The sequence below is a fragment of the Tupaia chinensis genome, unplaced genomic scaffold, assembly GCF_000334495.1.
Source record: "Tupaia chinensis unplaced genomic scaffold, TupChi_1.0 Scaffold143823_1, whole genome shotgun sequence".
Classification (NCBI taxonomy): domain Eukaryota; kingdom Metazoa; phylum Chordata; class Mammalia; order Scandentia; family Tupaiidae; genus Tupaia; species Tupaia belangeri.
Window position 1 is genome coordinate 492,161 of NW_006203673.1, and position 17,536 is coordinate 509,696.

General features: G+C 56.5%; 1 protein-coding gene across 1 annotated transcript in view; it reads left to right on the forward strand.

Moving 5' to 3' along the window:
- Positions 1 to 17,536, forward strand: part of FARP2 (FERM, ARH/RhoGEF and pleckstrin domain protein 2) — a 107,146-nt gene that overhangs the window by 34,517 nt on the left and 55,093 nt on the right. The window contains exons 3-7 of the mRNA XM_027766999.1: positions 9,480 to 9,584; positions 10,222 to 10,264; positions 12,025 to 12,103; positions 14,411 to 14,508; positions 17,336 to 17,450. Coding sequence (XP_027622800.1) covers positions 9,480 to 9,584; positions 10,222 to 10,264; positions 12,025 to 12,103; positions 14,411 to 14,508; positions 17,336 to 17,450 — 440 coding nt within the window. The remainder of the gene's footprint in view (positions 1 to 9,479; positions 9,585 to 10,221; positions 10,265 to 12,024; positions 12,104 to 14,410; positions 14,509 to 17,335; positions 17,451 to 17,536) is intronic.

Genomic DNA, 17,536 nt, shown 5'->3' on the forward strand with positions numbered 1-17,536 from the left:
GGCGGCATGAGCTCTGACAGGCGTGCCCCTCCCCTCCGGCCGCACACCGGCCAGGACTGCACAGATGGCTGTGACGGCGACAGGGGCCCCGCGAGGACCACGGCACGGCCGCCGTCATCCTGTGGGCATCGGTACCGCCTTGTGGTCTGGACTTGCCACCTGCGTGTATTCTGTGTGACTGTCAATCCACAGGAACCTCCTGGGTTTGAACCTGGGCAAGGTGCATCTCTGGCCAGCAAGGACCCCTGTGAGCAGAGGAAGAAGCAGCGCTTCCCACACGAGGCCCCACCCCAGAGCAGCCAGGTGTGCCCGGCTCAGCCTAGCTTTGGGCTTGGATGTCTCTGTGCCAGCGGGTGTGGGCCCCCACGACAGGCTGAGAATCACGTCCACCCTCCTCACGTGGAGACCAAGTTCAGAGTGGCCCCCACATGGGAGCCAGGAGCTGCTCCCCTGCTGAGCTCAGGAGTCAGAGGCCCGCCCTGCCCCACCCTGTCCCCAACCCCCACCTCCCGAGACCACTGACCAGCCAGGCTGGTGAGAAGCTGTTGGCAGTGAGACCGCGAAGACGTGGGAGAGCCAGAACCTCATCTCGTGCTAGTTGGTACCCTGCCCTGACCTCCTTTATACCCAGCCGTGAAATCTGAGCTCCCAAACTAAGCCTCTCTCTTCCACCTTAGAAAATAAGACATACTGGCTATTTTGCCGGTCTCCCATGTAGTCTACCGTGGTTCGAGTCCTGGACCCAGTGTCTTAAACTCACACTGGGCACGTGTGCCTGCATGCCCAGGACCCTGAGAGGAGAACGGAGAAGGGATTGCAGTGTGGCCATCCCCCCTGAGGGTGATTTCTCGCTTTCTGTCTCTGTCTCTTTCTGGTGAGCGCACGCGCCCTATAGCCAAAATCTCTCAATAAATAAATAAATAAATAAATAAATAAATAAATAAATAAATAAATAAATAAAAAGAAAATAGAGGGTCAGCATCCTTCTAAATTCCCTGCCACCCTCGGAGACTGCTTCTCTGCCACCGCGTAGCGCAGCCCGAGAGGCCAGGGCCAGCAGGGCCGAGGCTTGGGCCAGGCTTCCCTGAGGGAGCCTTCCCTGCCCGGGGCCTGAAAGCACTGCCCGTCTGTCATGGCTTATGCCAGGTTGACTTCAGTGTTCATGGGCCGTGCTGGGGTGCCGCGCGTTACTAAGGCATGTGCTTATTCCTAAGCAGACCCCTGGGTGTCCGGGAGACCCCGACCTTGTCTTAGAACCACCCAGTGTCCTGTCCTCGAGGCCTCACTCTGCTGAAAGCCGCCACGTGTGTGGTGACTTGCTCGTCACAGAACCGGGTTCAGAGTGCGGCTTCCGCTCTCCTGAAGCACCTGGTCTGAGACAGCATCTCCCTTTTATGTGCAGCATTTTGGAAAAAATGGTTTGATTAAAAATTAAACAAGAATGGTGTGTACTTTGTCATCCTGCCCGTGAAGAGTTGGCGCTTGTGGGGCCAGCAGGTGGCCTGGTGGTTGAGGTGGCTGCGTCCCACTTGGCCAGCTGTGTGGTTCGAGTCCCAGACCCAGAGGCTTGGAAAGCTTGCCGCCGGTGTGTGCGTGGGCAGAACCCCGAGGGGAGGGAAGGAGCCAGACGCAGTGCGGCCGCGCCTGGGGGTGATTCTCACTTTCCCTCGGTGTCTCTCACGAGTGTGTGTGCCCTATAGCAAGGCTAACAAAGTAGGAGAAAATGCGTGGGAAGGAAAGTCTGGCTCTGGAGGAGCTGTTGGCACAGGGCCACGTGGAGTGACACCTCCAGTGCAGGGGTGCTCTCGGAGTGGCTACTGCGATGCTGCATTCTGTTAGGGTGACCTCCTTACAAAGCTTTAGTAGGCCAGCAGGTGGCATGATGGTTAAGGCGCTGGACTCCCACATGACCAACCTGGTGGCTTGCTGTGGTGACCTGCTCGTCACAGGTAGGACCCAGTTGCTGTGAGGTTCTGGGTCTGCACTGCCGGGGACCAGCCTTGGCGTGGGTGGGTTATCTCGACGGAGGCAGCGAAGGTGAACAGAAGACAAAGGCCTCGGTGGCTTTTTATGCACCTCCTTTGCCGGACACCCCTCAGAGATCGCTCTCTGAGGAGTGACAACTGCTAGAAATCATCGTGCGTTTTTATTGAAAACGTGTTACATGCAAGTAAATGGAAGAGGGACTACGTGTTTCAATTATCAGCTCATAGAGTTTTAACAATAGAGAACATAGATTCTATTTAGGGTTGGATTAAGGGTGGGTCTAGTGCAGTTCCACAATTGTAGGTGGGTCTCCATGGAATGCAGTTTCGGGAAAGCAGTTCCGATAAGCAGAGATGATTATCAGCTGATGAGGCACAGCAGCCATCTTGTGATTACCTGGAATGGTGCTGAAAAAAAAATTTTCAAGTATAGATATTAGTTCTTATAGATCTTAATAAAAAAAAATACTTATACAGTTTTGTAGGAATCTAAAACTTAATATGAGGAATCCTAATATATTTATCTATTTCACTTGGTGAGGGCGGGGGGGTGTCCTGGGCCAGTTTTGGCCTAATCTTATTTTAGGTAAAGAAAGGATTAAGTTTACCTTAAATGTATTTTGAAGGGCCTTCCAAAAGTCAAGATTATTTTTGCCTAGAAAGAACTTTAGCCCACCCTCTATTATAACCGTAGAGATAAAGCATCATAATTAATAGTAAGTAATTAGAGCAAAGGGGAGCGGTCGGGGAACTTCCTGGAAGATGTTATCATATACTCAGGATGTGTAAGAGAGCTATGTAATTTTTTTATAGTAGTATATTGGGGAGTCAGAGGGGGGTCGCTTCCCAGCAAGGCTGCCACAGTTTCTAGAGCAAAATCCTAGGTCGGGGGTGAGGCGCACAATAGCAGCCTTGCCAACATACTGAACCGATCAGCAGCGAGGGGGCTCAGACAGATCCTGGGGCCCTACCGGGTCAGACTCCTCCATTGCATGTCTCTAGCAGGGGTTAAATTGACACTCAGAGGGTCAGTGGGTCCTGTCGAGAGAATATTGTAAGGGATGAGAGAGCGATCTTAATTCCATAGGCTCTCTCTCTCCCTCTCTCTCTCTGGCCAAATTTTAAAAGATAATAATTACTGGGACCAGCAGGTGGCGTAGTGGTTAGGGCACTGGACATTCCCACATGGCCGACCATGGTTCAAGTCCCAGACCTGGTGGTTTGTTTTTTCCTTTTCTCTCTCTCTCTGTTTCTCTCTGGTCAAATTTAAAAAATAAATGAATGAATAAAAATAATAAAAAGTAAATTATTTATTTTATATTTTTTAAAAAATAACAAAACAAAAAGACCTTTGGCAAACTGAACCATATTTAGAGAAGGATGAGCCAACAACAGCTCAGTGAGGGGGAGACTGAAGAGACATCTCAGCCAGAGTCGAAGGCACACACCCAGACCGGGGGTGCAGATGGCGGGCCGTGTCCGCGTGCAGCTTTAGTGGGAGCTGGTCACTGGTTTCCAGAGGGAGCCTGTGACCCACAGCTCTGCCCGCCCTGGCCTTGCCCGGCCTCTACTTGTCGCCACTCTGGAGGGGCCTAGTGGCATCTCGTTGTGGTGCTTTTTTTCTAGAGGTTTTTGCCCTAGGGTGCGTGCACTGGCCAGAGAGAAAGTGAGACATCACCCCTCAGGGGTGGCCACACTGCAGTCCCTTCTCCTCCCGGGATCTTAGGTATGCATGCACACGCACCCAGCAGGACTTCCAAGCCACTAGGTCTGGAACTTGAACTGCCGTCGGCCACGTGGAGGCCAGTGACGTGACCACTACCCCATTCGCTGCCCCGTTGTGACCGTACTGTGCTTCCCTAGTGTCAGATTGCCTGGCTGTTCTCACTGGTTATTTGGCCATTTGAATTTCCTCTTCTGTGAAGTACCCACTCAAGTCTTTTCTGCCCCTTTTTAATTGAGTTGTCTTTTTCTTAGGATTGCTAGATTTTGTAAATATTGACTACAGGGCCTCTGGTGGGTTCTTGTATTGTAAAGATCCTCCAGCTCATGGCTTCTTTCATCCCCTTACCAGTTTCTTTTGATGTACAAAAGTTTATTCTTTTCTGGTAATCCAAGTTACCAGTCTTTCTTCCGGGGTGTTTTTCTGTGTCCTGTTTGAGACATATTTGCCTCCCCCAAGCTTTAGCATTTCACCTTTCCAGGACCCGTACTGACCCAGTGCTCTGCATGGCGTGGGGCAGGGCTTGATGCTCAGCCTCTCCATGTGGGTGTGCAGTACCCCCACTGCTGGCTGGAAAGACCAACTTCTCTGCGCAGTGGGTGCCCCCGCTGTGGAGGCAGTGCAGGCGACGCAGGGTCTGCTCCTGGGCTCTCGTCCTTCGCTCTGTCTCCCTCTCCCTCTGCCACGCTGCCTTAATTCTATAGCTCTGGGATAAGTCTGCATGCTGTTAATAGAAGTCTCCGCATTTGTTTTCCTTTGATGTTTGCCATTTAAGGCCTTTGGTTTGGATCTGCTTGTCAGTTTCCACAGACACAAACACTAGCTGCGGTCTAAGGGAACTGCTCCGAGTCTGTAACCCCTGCAGGGAACTGGCCGCCCCCAGGGAGGGAGGCGCGGTTCTCAGGCTGGAAGCCCATCCTGGCTCAGTGCTCAGTGCTCAGCGCTGACATCCCTGCGCTGGGCGATTATGAGCCACGTGACCTCCTCGGTGACCGTGGGGTATTTTTAGACCCCTCTCTGCAGCAAGCAGGATTGCTCCGAGCCGACATCGCGTCCTGGCTCAGCCACACTTTCCCTGAGCGCAGTGCTTTGTGCGCCTTCTGTGTTCTCGGCTGCGACGCTCCGTTTAAACTTTTATTTTGAAAACGCTTCAAACTTTACAGAACAGATGCAGGAATCGAAGACCCTCCCAGCCGTGCTGTCCGAGTGACATCAGCACTGTGCCCGACACTCGAGGGCGCTCGGGGGCCACCATCTGTCCTCAGACGTCCAAGTCCTCCCTCTGGTCCCAGCGGCCTCTCTGTAAGCAGACCCCACTGCTGTCGCCTGCCCTCAGGCACCCGGCGGTGCCCAGTCCTCACCCACCGCCCAGCTCCCTCGGCCTGCCTTGTCAAAGGGCAGGTCAGCCCAACGAGCTAGAGACTCTGCCGCCCCCAGGAGCTCGTCAGCCATCTTGCCGTCTCCGTCCGACTTCCTGTGCGCAACTAGCCAAGGCTGCGCATCCTGGCAGGGGTGGCACAGAGGGGATGCTGGGCTCCTCGTGTCTTGACACATGGCTCAGGACCCCTGGTGACGACCACTCCGACCGCCTGATTTCAGGTGTCGGCAGGCTTGGCCACGGGGAGGAGGCGCCTCACCTGCACCCCCCTCCCTGCGAGCCTTTCCGAGCGACCCGGGTGCCCTTCCTGTTGGCCTCGCCCTCTCTCTGCTCTCCTTGCTCGGCCTGTCCAGATGTGCTGCCCATGGGCACGGCCTGCTGGCCCTGGGAGAGCCACCATGCTTTCCCACACAGGACCCGGCGTCAGCCTCTGTCCAGGCGGCATCAGTGGGGAGGACCTGCTGTCCGCTGTGGGTTTGGATCCTGCTGTCCTCTGGGTCCTCGGGTGGACAGAACTGGGCCCTGGCCCTCTGGTTGGGCTGCCCTGCAGGCTGCTGACAGCCGCCTCCCGCCCCCCGGCCTGCCCGTGCCTCCCCACCCCTGCTATCTACACATGCCAGACATGGCCGCTGTTTCACCTCCAGCCCATCCACTCAGGCTCGGCCTGGTTTTTACTTAAAAACCCTAGACTTAAACAGTGGCTTACGTCTGTCACAGCAGTGTGTGGCTCCACGCAGTGCCTCACGACAGTTACCGAGGGCTGGTGTGGTGCTGCCACAGCCTCAGGAAGGACAGAGGGCGAGGGTCACATGGCACTGCCGTCATCCAGCCCCTGGCCCTGGCCTTGGCCCTGGTCCTGGTCCTGTGACGGTCAGCTGTTCTTGCATTTTTTTTTTTTGCGTTTCGCCATAGGGTGCATGCACTCGCCTGAGAGAGACAGAGAGGGAAAGTGAGAAACCACCCACCGGGGGCTGGCCGTGCCACAGTCCCTTCTCTATCCCCTCCCAGGACTTTGGGCACCCATGCACACACACGTGGCATGACTCTCAAGCTGCTGGATCCAGGGCTTGAACCACAGTGAGCCATGTGGAAGTCTAGCACCTTAAACACCACGCCACCTGTTGGCCCCCTGTTCTTGAATTTTTAAATAAGAGCCTAAAAAGAACCTGCCAGGCTCCTCGAAGAACCGCCTGCTGCCTTCGTGGTCTGTTTAATCAGGGAGTGAGGTTCCACCCCTCCACTCCTATACAGGGTGGCTTGGCGGTCGGGGGCTCCTATGCTTCCAGACCAATTCTGTGACTGTCCTTTTTAGATCTGTGAAGAACGTCTCTGTGGTTTTACTGGGAACACAAGCCGTCCTAACACTTGTTGGTGTCGTTATCCTTTTCTTTTCTTTAAGGTTTTCATAGTTATCCTTGTGGAGGTCTTTGACTTCTTTGGTTAGATTTATTCCTAATTGTTGTGTCCTTTTTTTTTTTTTTTTTTGAGAAGTTTTTCCTATAAGACGCATGCATTTGCCAGAAAGACAGAGACAGAGAGACAGAAAGTGAGAAATATCCCCCCAGGGAGGATGGCCATGCCACAGTCCCTTCTCCTCCATTCTCCTCAGGATCTTGGGCACGTACGCACACACACACCCAGCATGAGTTTAAGCTGCCAGGTCCAGGACTCGAACCAGTCGACTACATGGAAGTCCAGCGACATAGCCATTACACCAACTGCTGGTCCCCATGAGAACTTTTCCATAGGTGTGTGCACGTGCATGTGCGTGTGTGCATGTACGCATGAGTGTGTGTGTCTGGTGGTCATTTTGCACAGGACTGATCTGGAAGGTTCTCCCTCGCCTTCTCATTCCCACTCCTCCCACGCTCTGGAGCAGTCTAAACAGCTCGGGGGCATGTGCTTCTCCTGGTCAGTGAAGTCACCGTCCAGACCTGTGTGGGCACCGTGCCATATCCCAGGGCACACAGGCCACCCAGAGCTCGTCACAGGCGCAAGGTAACTGACTTCAGAAGCCTCTTCCACTCAGTGAGACTTCACTCCTACTCAGGAGGTTGAACACGCACACGCTGGCCCTCATGTCGGGAGGCGTGTCGTACCCTGATTTGGGACCCTGCATGGGTGCCATCTTGCATGTGCGTGTGCTTCCATGTAGTTGGTGCCTTGCTGCCCTGAGTCCCTTGGGAGGCTGCCGGGCAGGCCTGGGCTCCCGTGCGTTGGGACGGGGCATCTCCCTCAGCCTGGGCCCTGCCATCCGACCATACACATTACGGTTTGGCAGCTGAAGAAGGGGGCACTGAGGGGCTCTGTGTCCTCGTGCCTCTGAAACACAGGCCCTCCAGGAACAGGAGCAGTGGGAGTTGGCGGGGTGCTGGGCGTTGGGCCTGGAGACAGAGGTGGGCTGGTCAGTCCTCGTCCTTCGATGCAGGAGGACCCACCCAGCATGGCGCAGTGGGGCCCAGGCAACAGAGACTGGCCGAGGACAGGAGGGGCCCTGGGGAGTAGCCTGGGCACGCAGGTTATCTGTGGGCCACCACACGGAGGTGGGGCTCTGACAGCAGCCCCTGGGTGGGAGATGGCCGCCCTCCTCACATCCACAGCTTCTCCCCACATTGGGGTGATGTCCATCAGGAGAGCTGCACTGCTGTACATCACAGTCGGGCTGCCCTCCCCGTCCCAGGCAGCGTCCTCGTGCAGACTGCTCTCCGTGGGTTTTCAGATGGTGGGCCCAGGCTTTGCTCTCTGATAAGAGCCCCAGGCCCGAGGTGGCCCAGCAGTAGGTCTGGCTTTGCCTGCGCCCTCGGTGCATGCGCAAGTACCCAGGCCCTGTGCTGGCTGGGGCGGGCATGGGGCAGGTGCAAGAACCCTGGTGGGGATGTCTGTCTGTCCTTCAGTCTGCCCCCACCTCTCCCTTTCTGCGGAAGAAATACATTTGGGAAAAGTCTCACCTTAGAAGCATAGCAGGCCGTGGGCACGCAGAGAGAGCCTGGCGGCTAGCTTCAAGGCGCACCTGGTCTGCTGGGACGCCGGGGGATCTGCATCTCCGTCAACACATGTGTACTGTTTCTTAATTGCAAAAACGATCCATGCTTTTTTGCAAAGCGTTGAAATGGGACAGACAGACATGAGGAAACAGGACCGCCTTGCCCTACCCTGCTCTGCCCATCCTTCTCTGGTGGCCACAGGCGGCAAGCCTGGGTGCAGCCTGTGCACAGCACGCAGCAGGTCGGACCAGGGTACGATCCTTACTCAGCCACCCCAATGCACGGGAGCCTGGAGCTGCACATGCTTCCAGGGCTCCATGTCCTTTCTGCCCTCATCCCCGCCCCTCACTGTGCGGAGTATGGGAGCCTCTGTAGCAAGCAGTTCCAAAGTGACATCACCGGGCAGAGGTGAAGGCACACACTTGCATTCAAAAGACATTTTCAAAGGGTCCCAGGGGTCCCCCAGGTCCCCTCTCCCAGCACAGGTGGACGTGGCTGCAATCTCCCTGACTGGCAGCAGGGAGATCATAACCCTTGTTGGGTGCAGAGTGGGGCCTCGCAGCGCCCTGCGTGTGGGTTTCTACCTCCGCTGGGAACAGAGCTGGGCCTCACGCCGCCCTGCGCGTGGGTTTCTACCTCCGCTGGGTGCAGAGCAGGGCCTCACGCCGCCCTGCACGGGTTTATACCTCCACTGGGTGCAGAGCGGGGCCTCACACCACCCTGCATGAATTTATACCTCCACTGGGTGCAGAGAGGTGCCTTGGTTTATATTCTAAATTATGACAGAGTATGTACTCATTCAAGACAGAGCAGGGAGGAGAAAGCGGCCCCCAGGTGGCCCCACGGCCTGTCACACTGCAGCCCCTCCTCCCTGCCTCTGCCTGTCATGTTCTTCGAGCTGCCAGAACTGGGGTTGGAACCACAGGGTTGGCCATGCGTGATCTGGTCACGGGGCCAGTGTGGCTCAGAGCCTTGTAGACTGCCTTGTGGCCATTTCTGTTTCTTCAGTCAGTTCAGATGAGCAAAATGAAAGGTAGATTGCAGTTTTCAGTGATTCTAGGTCGCAGCCTCGTCAAGTCCTCCTGTCCAGCGAGTCTCGTCTGCATTCAGTCAGAGCTGTGCATCTGCCCTCCCTCCGCGCTCTGCCCGGGAAGGCTGTCTTCCCTGCGGTCGGAGGGGCTCCAGTGGTCCTGGCTGGCGTGGCCGTGCTCAGATGCACAGCAGCTTGGCCTGCGTGTTGGGGCCATCTGGTGAGATGCTGCCAGACCCCGAGAGGCAGGACTGGGACACCCAAGCTCCGTGTGCTGTGAGTCTCTGTGGCCACTGAAAGCCCAGGCCCAGGAGGCACCGGAGCGGGCACCGCTGGCTCAGGGCTGATACAGCAGCTGTGCCCTCTCCTGTCCCTCTAGCCCAGATGTGATGGCCAGACGCTGCTGACCCAGCTGTGGGAGCGCCTGCACCTCCTTGAGAGTGACTACTTCGGGCTGGAGTTCCAGAACGGCCCGTCCTCCTGGGTGAGTAGTCTCACGTCTGGGAATGTCCCAGGCACATGGAGTGCACCAACAGTCTCGGAGCCTGCATAGGGACACATGCCCTCAGATGTGGGGGTCTGGTGCGGGGTCCACCTGCCCTTCTGAAGCCCAGGTCCACCTCATCCCCGACCACCTATGTCCCAGCACACATGTGCCAGGGAACACTTCCTTCCTTGGTTGGGGAGGCATGCTCCGATGGAACCGTGGAGGTCTGCAGCTCCCGTGCTGCACAGCTGTTGGGACGGCGGTGCCGGCTCCCCACTGCTCTGTCAGGTTCGGCTTGAGTGTAAGAGGCGGAGGAGGCGGAGGAGGCGGAGGAGGCGGAGGAGGCGGAGGAGGCGGAGGAGGCGGAGGAGGCGGAGGAGGCGGAGGAGGCGGAGGAGGCGGAGGAGGCGGAGGAGGCGGAGGAGGCGGAGGAGGCGGAGGAGGCGGAGGAGGCGGAGGAGGCGGAGGAGGCGGAGGAGGCGGAGGAGGCGGAGGAGGCGGAGGAGGCGGAGGAGGCGGAGGAGGCGGAGGAGGCGGAGGAGGCGGAAGGCCCAGCTGGGCGCTGTCGCCCGGATAGCGTCCTCCTCCGGGGGAGGCTGCTGGATCGATTCTGTCTTCTGTGTTTTCTCTTTAGGTATGGCTTGAACCTACGAAGCCCATCGTTAGGCAAGTTCGAAGTAAGTCCTCTAACTCTGAAATGCTGTTTACTTAAGAGGTTTGTCCTGCAGTTCAAACCCAGGGTGCCCTGTTCGTCCAGCGGGGGTCACAGCGAAGTAGCCACCCATGCGGATGACCTGCAGGTCACTTTGCCGTTTAGTTTTAAGTTCCGGGGGGGCAATAGTTGTCATTCAGGTGGTTCTGGGGAGGCCTCAGTCTGGAAGTAACAGGATATGCTGGATAACATCTCGACTTGGGGCCAGTGTGCAGTAGTAAGTGTGCAGTTTCTAGGTCATGGAAAGACACAGATTCTCCTTCAAGAGGCAGTTTAATAAGACAGTTAATACTCTTCTATAATTACAAATATAACTGTAATTATGAGCGTAATTATTCTTGTTAGTCTCTGAAATTGTTAAATGAGGACAAAGCAGTACTTTCATTTTTTTTTTTTTTGAGAGTTTTTTTCGCTATAGGGTGCGTGCACTCGCCAGACAGACAGAGAGAGACATAGAGACAGAAAGCAAGAAATCACCCCCCAGAGGGGATGGTCACGCCACAATCCCTTCTCCATTCTCCTCTCAGGATCTTGGGCACGTATGCACACGCACCCGGCATGAGTTCTAAGCCACCGGGTCCAGGACACGAACTGCGGTCGACTACGTGGGAGTCCAGCGACATAGCCATTACGCTAACTGCTGGCTCCCGACAAAGCAGTACTTCTTAGCTCGCATATATGTCGCTGCCTCAGACTGGGTCCTGGGGTGTGTCCTCCTCCCCACCAGCAGAGGGGCCAGGCCAGGCAGGGTGCCACGGCTCATCGTGTCTGGGCACCGTGCACAGGCAGCCGGACCGTGGGGCGCGGCGTCTCACACACCGCCGATGCCAGGCAGTTCTCCGGTACAGCGACCATCTGTTCTTGTTCAGGGCAGCAGGTCTACACCGAATCGTGGAGGAGTTTCAAAAATCCTGTGTGACTATTAGTACTGATACTGTGCACACCCTTTTTTTTTTTTTTTTGGAGAGGTTATTTGCTATAGGGCGCGTGCGCTCGCCAGACGGACAGAAACGGAGAGAGACAGAGAGAAAGCGAGAAATCACCCCCCCAGGGGGGATGACCACGCTGCAGTCCCTTCTCCATTCTCCTCTTGGGATCTTGGGCACGCACGCACACGTGCCCAGCGTGAGTTTTAAGCCACCGGGTCCAGGACTCGAACTGCAGTCGACTCCATGGGAGTCCAGTGACATAGCCATTACAGTCACTGCTGGTCCCTACATGCCCTTTTTAAGTCATTTTCTCCTTAAAATACAAACTGGAAGAGCGCACAGGTGCTGTGTGGTTAAGGCACTGGACTCCCACGTGGCTGTCCGTGGTTGCACTCCAGACGCAGTGGCTTGAAAAACCAGCCCGGGCATGTGTGTGTGCTCAAAATTCCAGGAGGAGAAGGGACTACAGAGGCCCCCCCGGGGGTGATTTCTTGCTTTCCCTCTCTGGTAAACGCACACGCCCTATGGCAGAAACCTAAAGTAAGTGACACGGGACATTTCTAAGTGGTTGTTTCGAGGTTTCCTTGAGCAATCTGCTTTAATGCGGATGCTTTCTCACTCCTTTGTATGCGGTGCAGTTGGTGCTCAGGACTCAGACCTGCGCACGGAACTCCCTGATGCCGTTTGGAAGAGCTGTGGCGCCCCATTTGAAAGCACTTGCTCAGCCGCACCGCAGCCAGCGATGTCGCGAAAACGCGGGGCTTAGACCGTTCAGAGTCCATGTCTGTTCTTGCAGGGCCAAAGAGTGCACTGTTCCGGCTCGCTGTGAAGTTTTTCCCGCCCGACCCCGGGCAGCTGCGGGAAGAGTACACGAGGTGAGGCACTGAGGGGCCTGGGTCCCTGCGGACGCCCACACGGCACACGTGGCCTGGAGACGGCTTCCCGCAGAGAACGGCTCTGAGCGGGGACGAGACAGGTGTCAGCATGACGCTGAGGGGCTGTGCACCGAGGGGGCTGGGGTGCCTGGGCCCGCTGGGCTGCGCTCACGGTAATGGGGCGGCCACGGCCGCGGGAGTGTCAGCAGCTGTCGCGCTGAGTCTCGGCTCTGCTCCTGTACTCAGACAAGCTTCGGCTTTGTGGTGAAGCAGTAACTAGAAGCAGCCCAGAGCCCAAGGTCAGAGATCAAAGAGCCATGGTGACAAGTGGCACAGACAGAGTGACCTTTCCGTCCTTCCCGGCTAGAAAGTGGGCTCAGAAACAGCCGGGCGTGGCCCTCGGGAGCTCCAGGACCTGCGGTGGGAGGAGGTCGCTGGAAGTCTTCCCCTTAAAGGTTCTTGCTGTTGGTTTCGTTTTTCTCGTTACTGTTTTTAGGCAGGGTCTCCTTCGCGCTCCTCCTGTCAGCCTCCGGGCTGCTGGGCTCCTGAGCACCCCACACCAGCTCTCAGGTGGGCCAGGAGCCCAGCCCAGTGTCCGCGTCCTCAGCTGCCGAGGAGCAGGTCCCCCAGGCCGTGCCACCACGGCTGCTGGTTCGCCATCATTTTATCCCCAAGTGTCTGAGTAGCAGCTTCAAGGACATATAGAGACCACAGGAGTTGAGCTTCTTGTTTTTGTAAGTCGAAGAAACTAAACTACAAAAATGGGAAAAAATATTTTTGTAAGTGAATGTCGGACCAATCTTTTTAAAAATTAGTGAGAGAGAGACCCAGGCCCCCCAGTGGGTTCCCACAGCCCCCTGGCCAGCCAGGACATGCACACTTGGCCGACCTGGGGCCCAAAGCCTGGGCCTGCCTTTGTGGCCCCAGTGAGGTGTGGGGCACCCCACGGCCTGCGCTGACACGCCCAACACCACCCCCAGTGACGTGTACAGGTCAGCTGCCAGTTCCCAGGGACGGGCCCCCGCGTGTGTGTCCTGGAAGCGTGGAGCAGCAGGACAGGCCCCTACGGGCCCACGCCATGCCGGCCGCTGCAAGGTCAGGTCACAGTCCCTCCCCTCCTGGTTTTCTACAGAAGACCCCCCCTTTTTATTAATTTATAAATTAGTAGACATTTTTAATAGGGTTTTTTTTTTTTTTTTTTTTTAATAAAGTGATAGGGTAAAGTGTAGGTCTCTGTCGCTGCCCCTGCTCCACTCCTGTACGCAGCCCCCACGGGCATGCCCAGGCCATGGTGGAGGCCCTGATGTCGTGGAGCAGCTTCTGTGACGGTACCACGGGCGTTCCCCCCGTGTGGCTGAGACTCGGTCTTTATGGTCGTTCTCATACCGTGCATACTTGGATTTTTCCAAGTTTCCTCTAAAAATGCTGCCCTCCTCCTACTCCTGAAGCCCTTGCTTATATTTCTTTGAGTACTTTGGAGCAATCCTTGTAGGAAAGGTTTGCAGAAGTGGAATTCCTACGCTTCAGGGTGTGCACACCTAAAATTTCAGGGGGAACGTGGGAACCGTCATGCTCACTCAGAGGTGTGCCTTCTGGCGAGGGCAGGGGCGGCCTGGCTCACCGTTCTCACTTCCAGCTCCTGGAAGAGCACCCCAGACAGAACACAGGCGTCCCCGCTCCACCGTCCCACGCAGGTGACGCTGGGAAAGCATCCCGTGCAGTAGAGCACACGTCAGGGCCCGCCTCGCGCGGCTGCTCCCCGCGTGCTGGGCCGTGTGGCCTGCGTGGCAGCCTCTGTGGGAGTCGACCTTGTGCTGCGGAAGGCCCGTGTGCACCCATCCAAGGGGGGTGAGCCGAGCTGTGGCAGTCGGGTCAGGTGCAGCTGTGGCTCTGCACCTGCCCAGGGCTGAGCGAGCGAGCAAGGGCACGATGTTGCCCGTTGTGTTTTCACCTCCTCAGATCACACAAAGGCCAACCATGAGCACAGCCGTGTTCCAGGCCGTGTTGGCCAGGCCCCGCTCGCTCAGCCAGAATCAGAAGTGCAGCGCTATGAGCTTCCTCCTGAGGGCGCTGCAGAGAGCGACCGCGGGCGTGTGGAGGGTGGGCATCGGGTGCGGCTGGGGGCAGCCCCTCCCGGCACTGCCTGGTGTATGTGACGCTGCCTGCAGTGGCTTTGCCGTCGACCTTTCCCTGGTGACCGCCTGTTCTACCGGAGGCCTTTGGTGCCGGGCCGCATTGGCGGGCTGTGGTGGCGTGTCGCGGTACTGTCAGGGCGTGTGCTGACCCCGTCCCACCCTCCCTTTCCAGGTACCTGTTTGCCTTGCAGCTTAAGAGAGACCTGCTGGAGGAGCGCCTGCCCTGCGCCAGCACCACCGCTGCCCTGCTCACCTCCCACTTTCTGCAGGGTCAGTACCTGCCGGGGCGGGGCGGGGCGGGGCGGGCGGGGACGTGTGCTCCGTCATGGAAATGCCACACTCTGCCTAGGTTGTGGCATTTTTTTGTACCACAATAAATTCATACTCTTTTATTTTTTTTTTCTTTTTCTTTTTTTTTTCAAATTTTTGCCACAGGGCCTGTGCATTCCCTAGAGAGACAGACAGGGAAAGTGAGGTATTGGCCCCAGGGAGGTGGACACGCTGCGGCCCCTTCTCCTCCACTCTCTTCTCAGGGTTTCTGGCACACGGGCACGCACATGTACACAGCATAGTTTTCAAGCCTTGGGGTCCAGGACTCACCTCAACGGTGGACCATGTGGGATGCAGCTGTCTTAACCTCCACGCCACTGACTGGCCCCAGTCATCTACACTTTAATTCCATTTTCCACAAACTTTCTGAAGGTCCCATGGCGGTGTGGCTTCTGCCAAGTGGGCCACCAGGCAGTCCCCCACCCGGGACACACAGGCTCGAGGCCAGAACCTGAAGTGGCCTCACACCACTCGCCTATGTGATGGTTGTACCAAATGCGCCCTTGGGTGAGGGTCAGGCTGTGACCCACACTGGCCACACCCCGAGAGGGCCCTTCACGGTTAGTAACCATCAGCCATGAAGGACGGCGTGTCCCCGGTGTGTCATGGAGCAGGTGGCTCAGACAGTGCGGGGTGCAGTGACTCCAAGGCCGAGCTTTGGGAGGTGTCGGGAAGGGTCTGAGATGGTGCCCTGCCGGGGCCTGGCACAGCCCCTGCTGTCGGCAGCACCAGGAAGCGTCCACGTGGGCTCTCCAGGCATACCAAGTTGCAAGCGTGGTCCTGGGCTTCCCTCCTGCCCCCGGGACTTGGTAACGACCGCTAAAGGTTTTCAGAGTGGGGACCAGCAGATGGCAAAAAGGTTACATCACTGGACTCCCACATGGTCGGCCACAATTCGAGGCCCAGACCTGGTGGCTTAAAACACTGGGCGTATGTGCATGCATGCCCAAATCCTCGAGAGAAGAATGGAGGAGACGGATTGCGGTGCAGCCACCCCCTCGGGGGTGATTTCTTGCTTTCTGTCTCTGCCTCTCTCCAGCAAGCACATGTGCCCTATAGAAAAATCCTTCCTTAAAAAAGAAAAGGTTTCCAGAGTGGGACCAGGCCCACAGCCTTGGGGAGCAGGATCTCACGTGGCCAGCCGTGGCTCAAACCCCAGATCAGAAGCTTGAATAACACGCCAGGGGAAACAGCAGATGGCGTAGTGGTTAGTGGTTATGTTGCTGGACTCCTACATAGTCAACTGCGGTTCAAGTCCTGGACCCAGCAATTTAAACTCAAGCAGGAGCATGTGCGTGTGTGCCCAAAATCCTGAGAGGAAAATGGAGAGAAGGGATTATGGTGTGGCCGTCCCCTCTAAGGGCTGATGTCTCCTTTTCTCTCTGTCTCTCTGGCAAGCACACGCGCCCTATAGCAAAAATCTCTCAACAAAACCAAACCCACAGCAGGCACACATGTGCGTGGGGAGGGGGGGTCACCTATGGCCACACCCCACCAGCCGCTCTCTCCCTTTCTGTGAGCGTACACACCCTCTAGCAATGAGAAGAGAAGGAACATAGACGTTTCCAAAGCGCTATCTTCTTGTTCGGCCTGCAGGCTTGTCGGGCCCGGGTTTCAGGTACTTCAGCCATGCTGCCCAGACACCCACCGGCTCTGGGTTCAGTTTGGACAGTCGCTCGTCCATCACTGTCTGTCTCGCCTCACCCCGGAAGTGCGCTACTTGGGCTGAAGGGGCAGCACAGCAAAACGTGGTGGGCGATTCCCCTCGGCTCAGGGTCTTTCCCGTAAAGGGTGCTGAGGGGCCGTCCATGAACTGTGCAGGTCAGAGTGTGGGCCATGCAGACCAGGCCGCACCAGATGGGCACAGGGGCCTTCCACTGCACTCAACCTCCGAGGATTTCAGAACAAAAGTGTGTTGTCCAAAATCTGGGGATTTCCTGTTCTTAAAACACCTGTAAGCCTTAAAATATATGGAATTCCAAAGAGACCTTAGGGGAAATTTTAAGTGCTCTGGAGGAAAAACCAATTTGAAACATTTTCCTAAAACAAATAAAATAGGGCCCTCCTGGGCCTGGGGTCTCGAGACAACTTACGCACGCGAGGCTCGGAAAGCCACAGACGCACTTTCTCAGCTCCTGCTCCCCCGCTTTCCACGGCCTCACCGGGGTGGCCACGCTGTCTCCACACCTGCCCTTTTTTTAAGAGAGACTTTTGCTATAGGATGTGTGCTTGCCAGAGAGACAGAGAGCAAGAAACCACTCCCTGGGGGGATGGCCGCCGCCTCCATTCTCCTCTCGGGATCTTGGGCACACACACGTACTCAGTGTGTGTTTGAAGCCACCAGGTCCGGGACTCAAACTGCAGTTGACTGTGGGAGTCCGGCAACATAACTGTTACACCATTTTGGCCTCCACACCTGTATTTAATTGACCTTTTTCACAGAGTAAAATACTTGAAAAATAAAATACAAAGTCTGATTTTTAGGAGTCTGTTCTTTTCCTGCAGACCTACAGTGACATGCGTGTAAGTTCATGTCTGTGCAAACGTGCGTGTGCTCAAAGTGAGGACTGACTTGTCAGTGTCTATGCAAACACGCGTGTTCCAAGTGAGAACTGACTTGTCAGTGTCTGCAAACACGTGTGTGCTCAAAGTGAGAACTGACTTGTCAGTGTCTGTGCAGACACGCGTGTTCCAAGTGAGGACCGACTTGGTGTCTGTGCAGACATGCGTGTTCCAAGTGAAGACTGACTTGTCTGTCTCGTCCCAGCGGAGGTCGGCGACTACGACGAAGCTGTGGACCGGGAGCACCTCGGGACCCACGCGTACCTGCCCGGCCAGGGGCCCTGTCTGGAGAAGACCCTCGAGTTCCACCGGAGGCACACGTGAGTGCTTGGGAGCCGGCCCGCACCACCTCGTGGGGAGAGAGCCCCATTACTGACCCGCCACGCAGTCTGCCCACCGCCGTGGC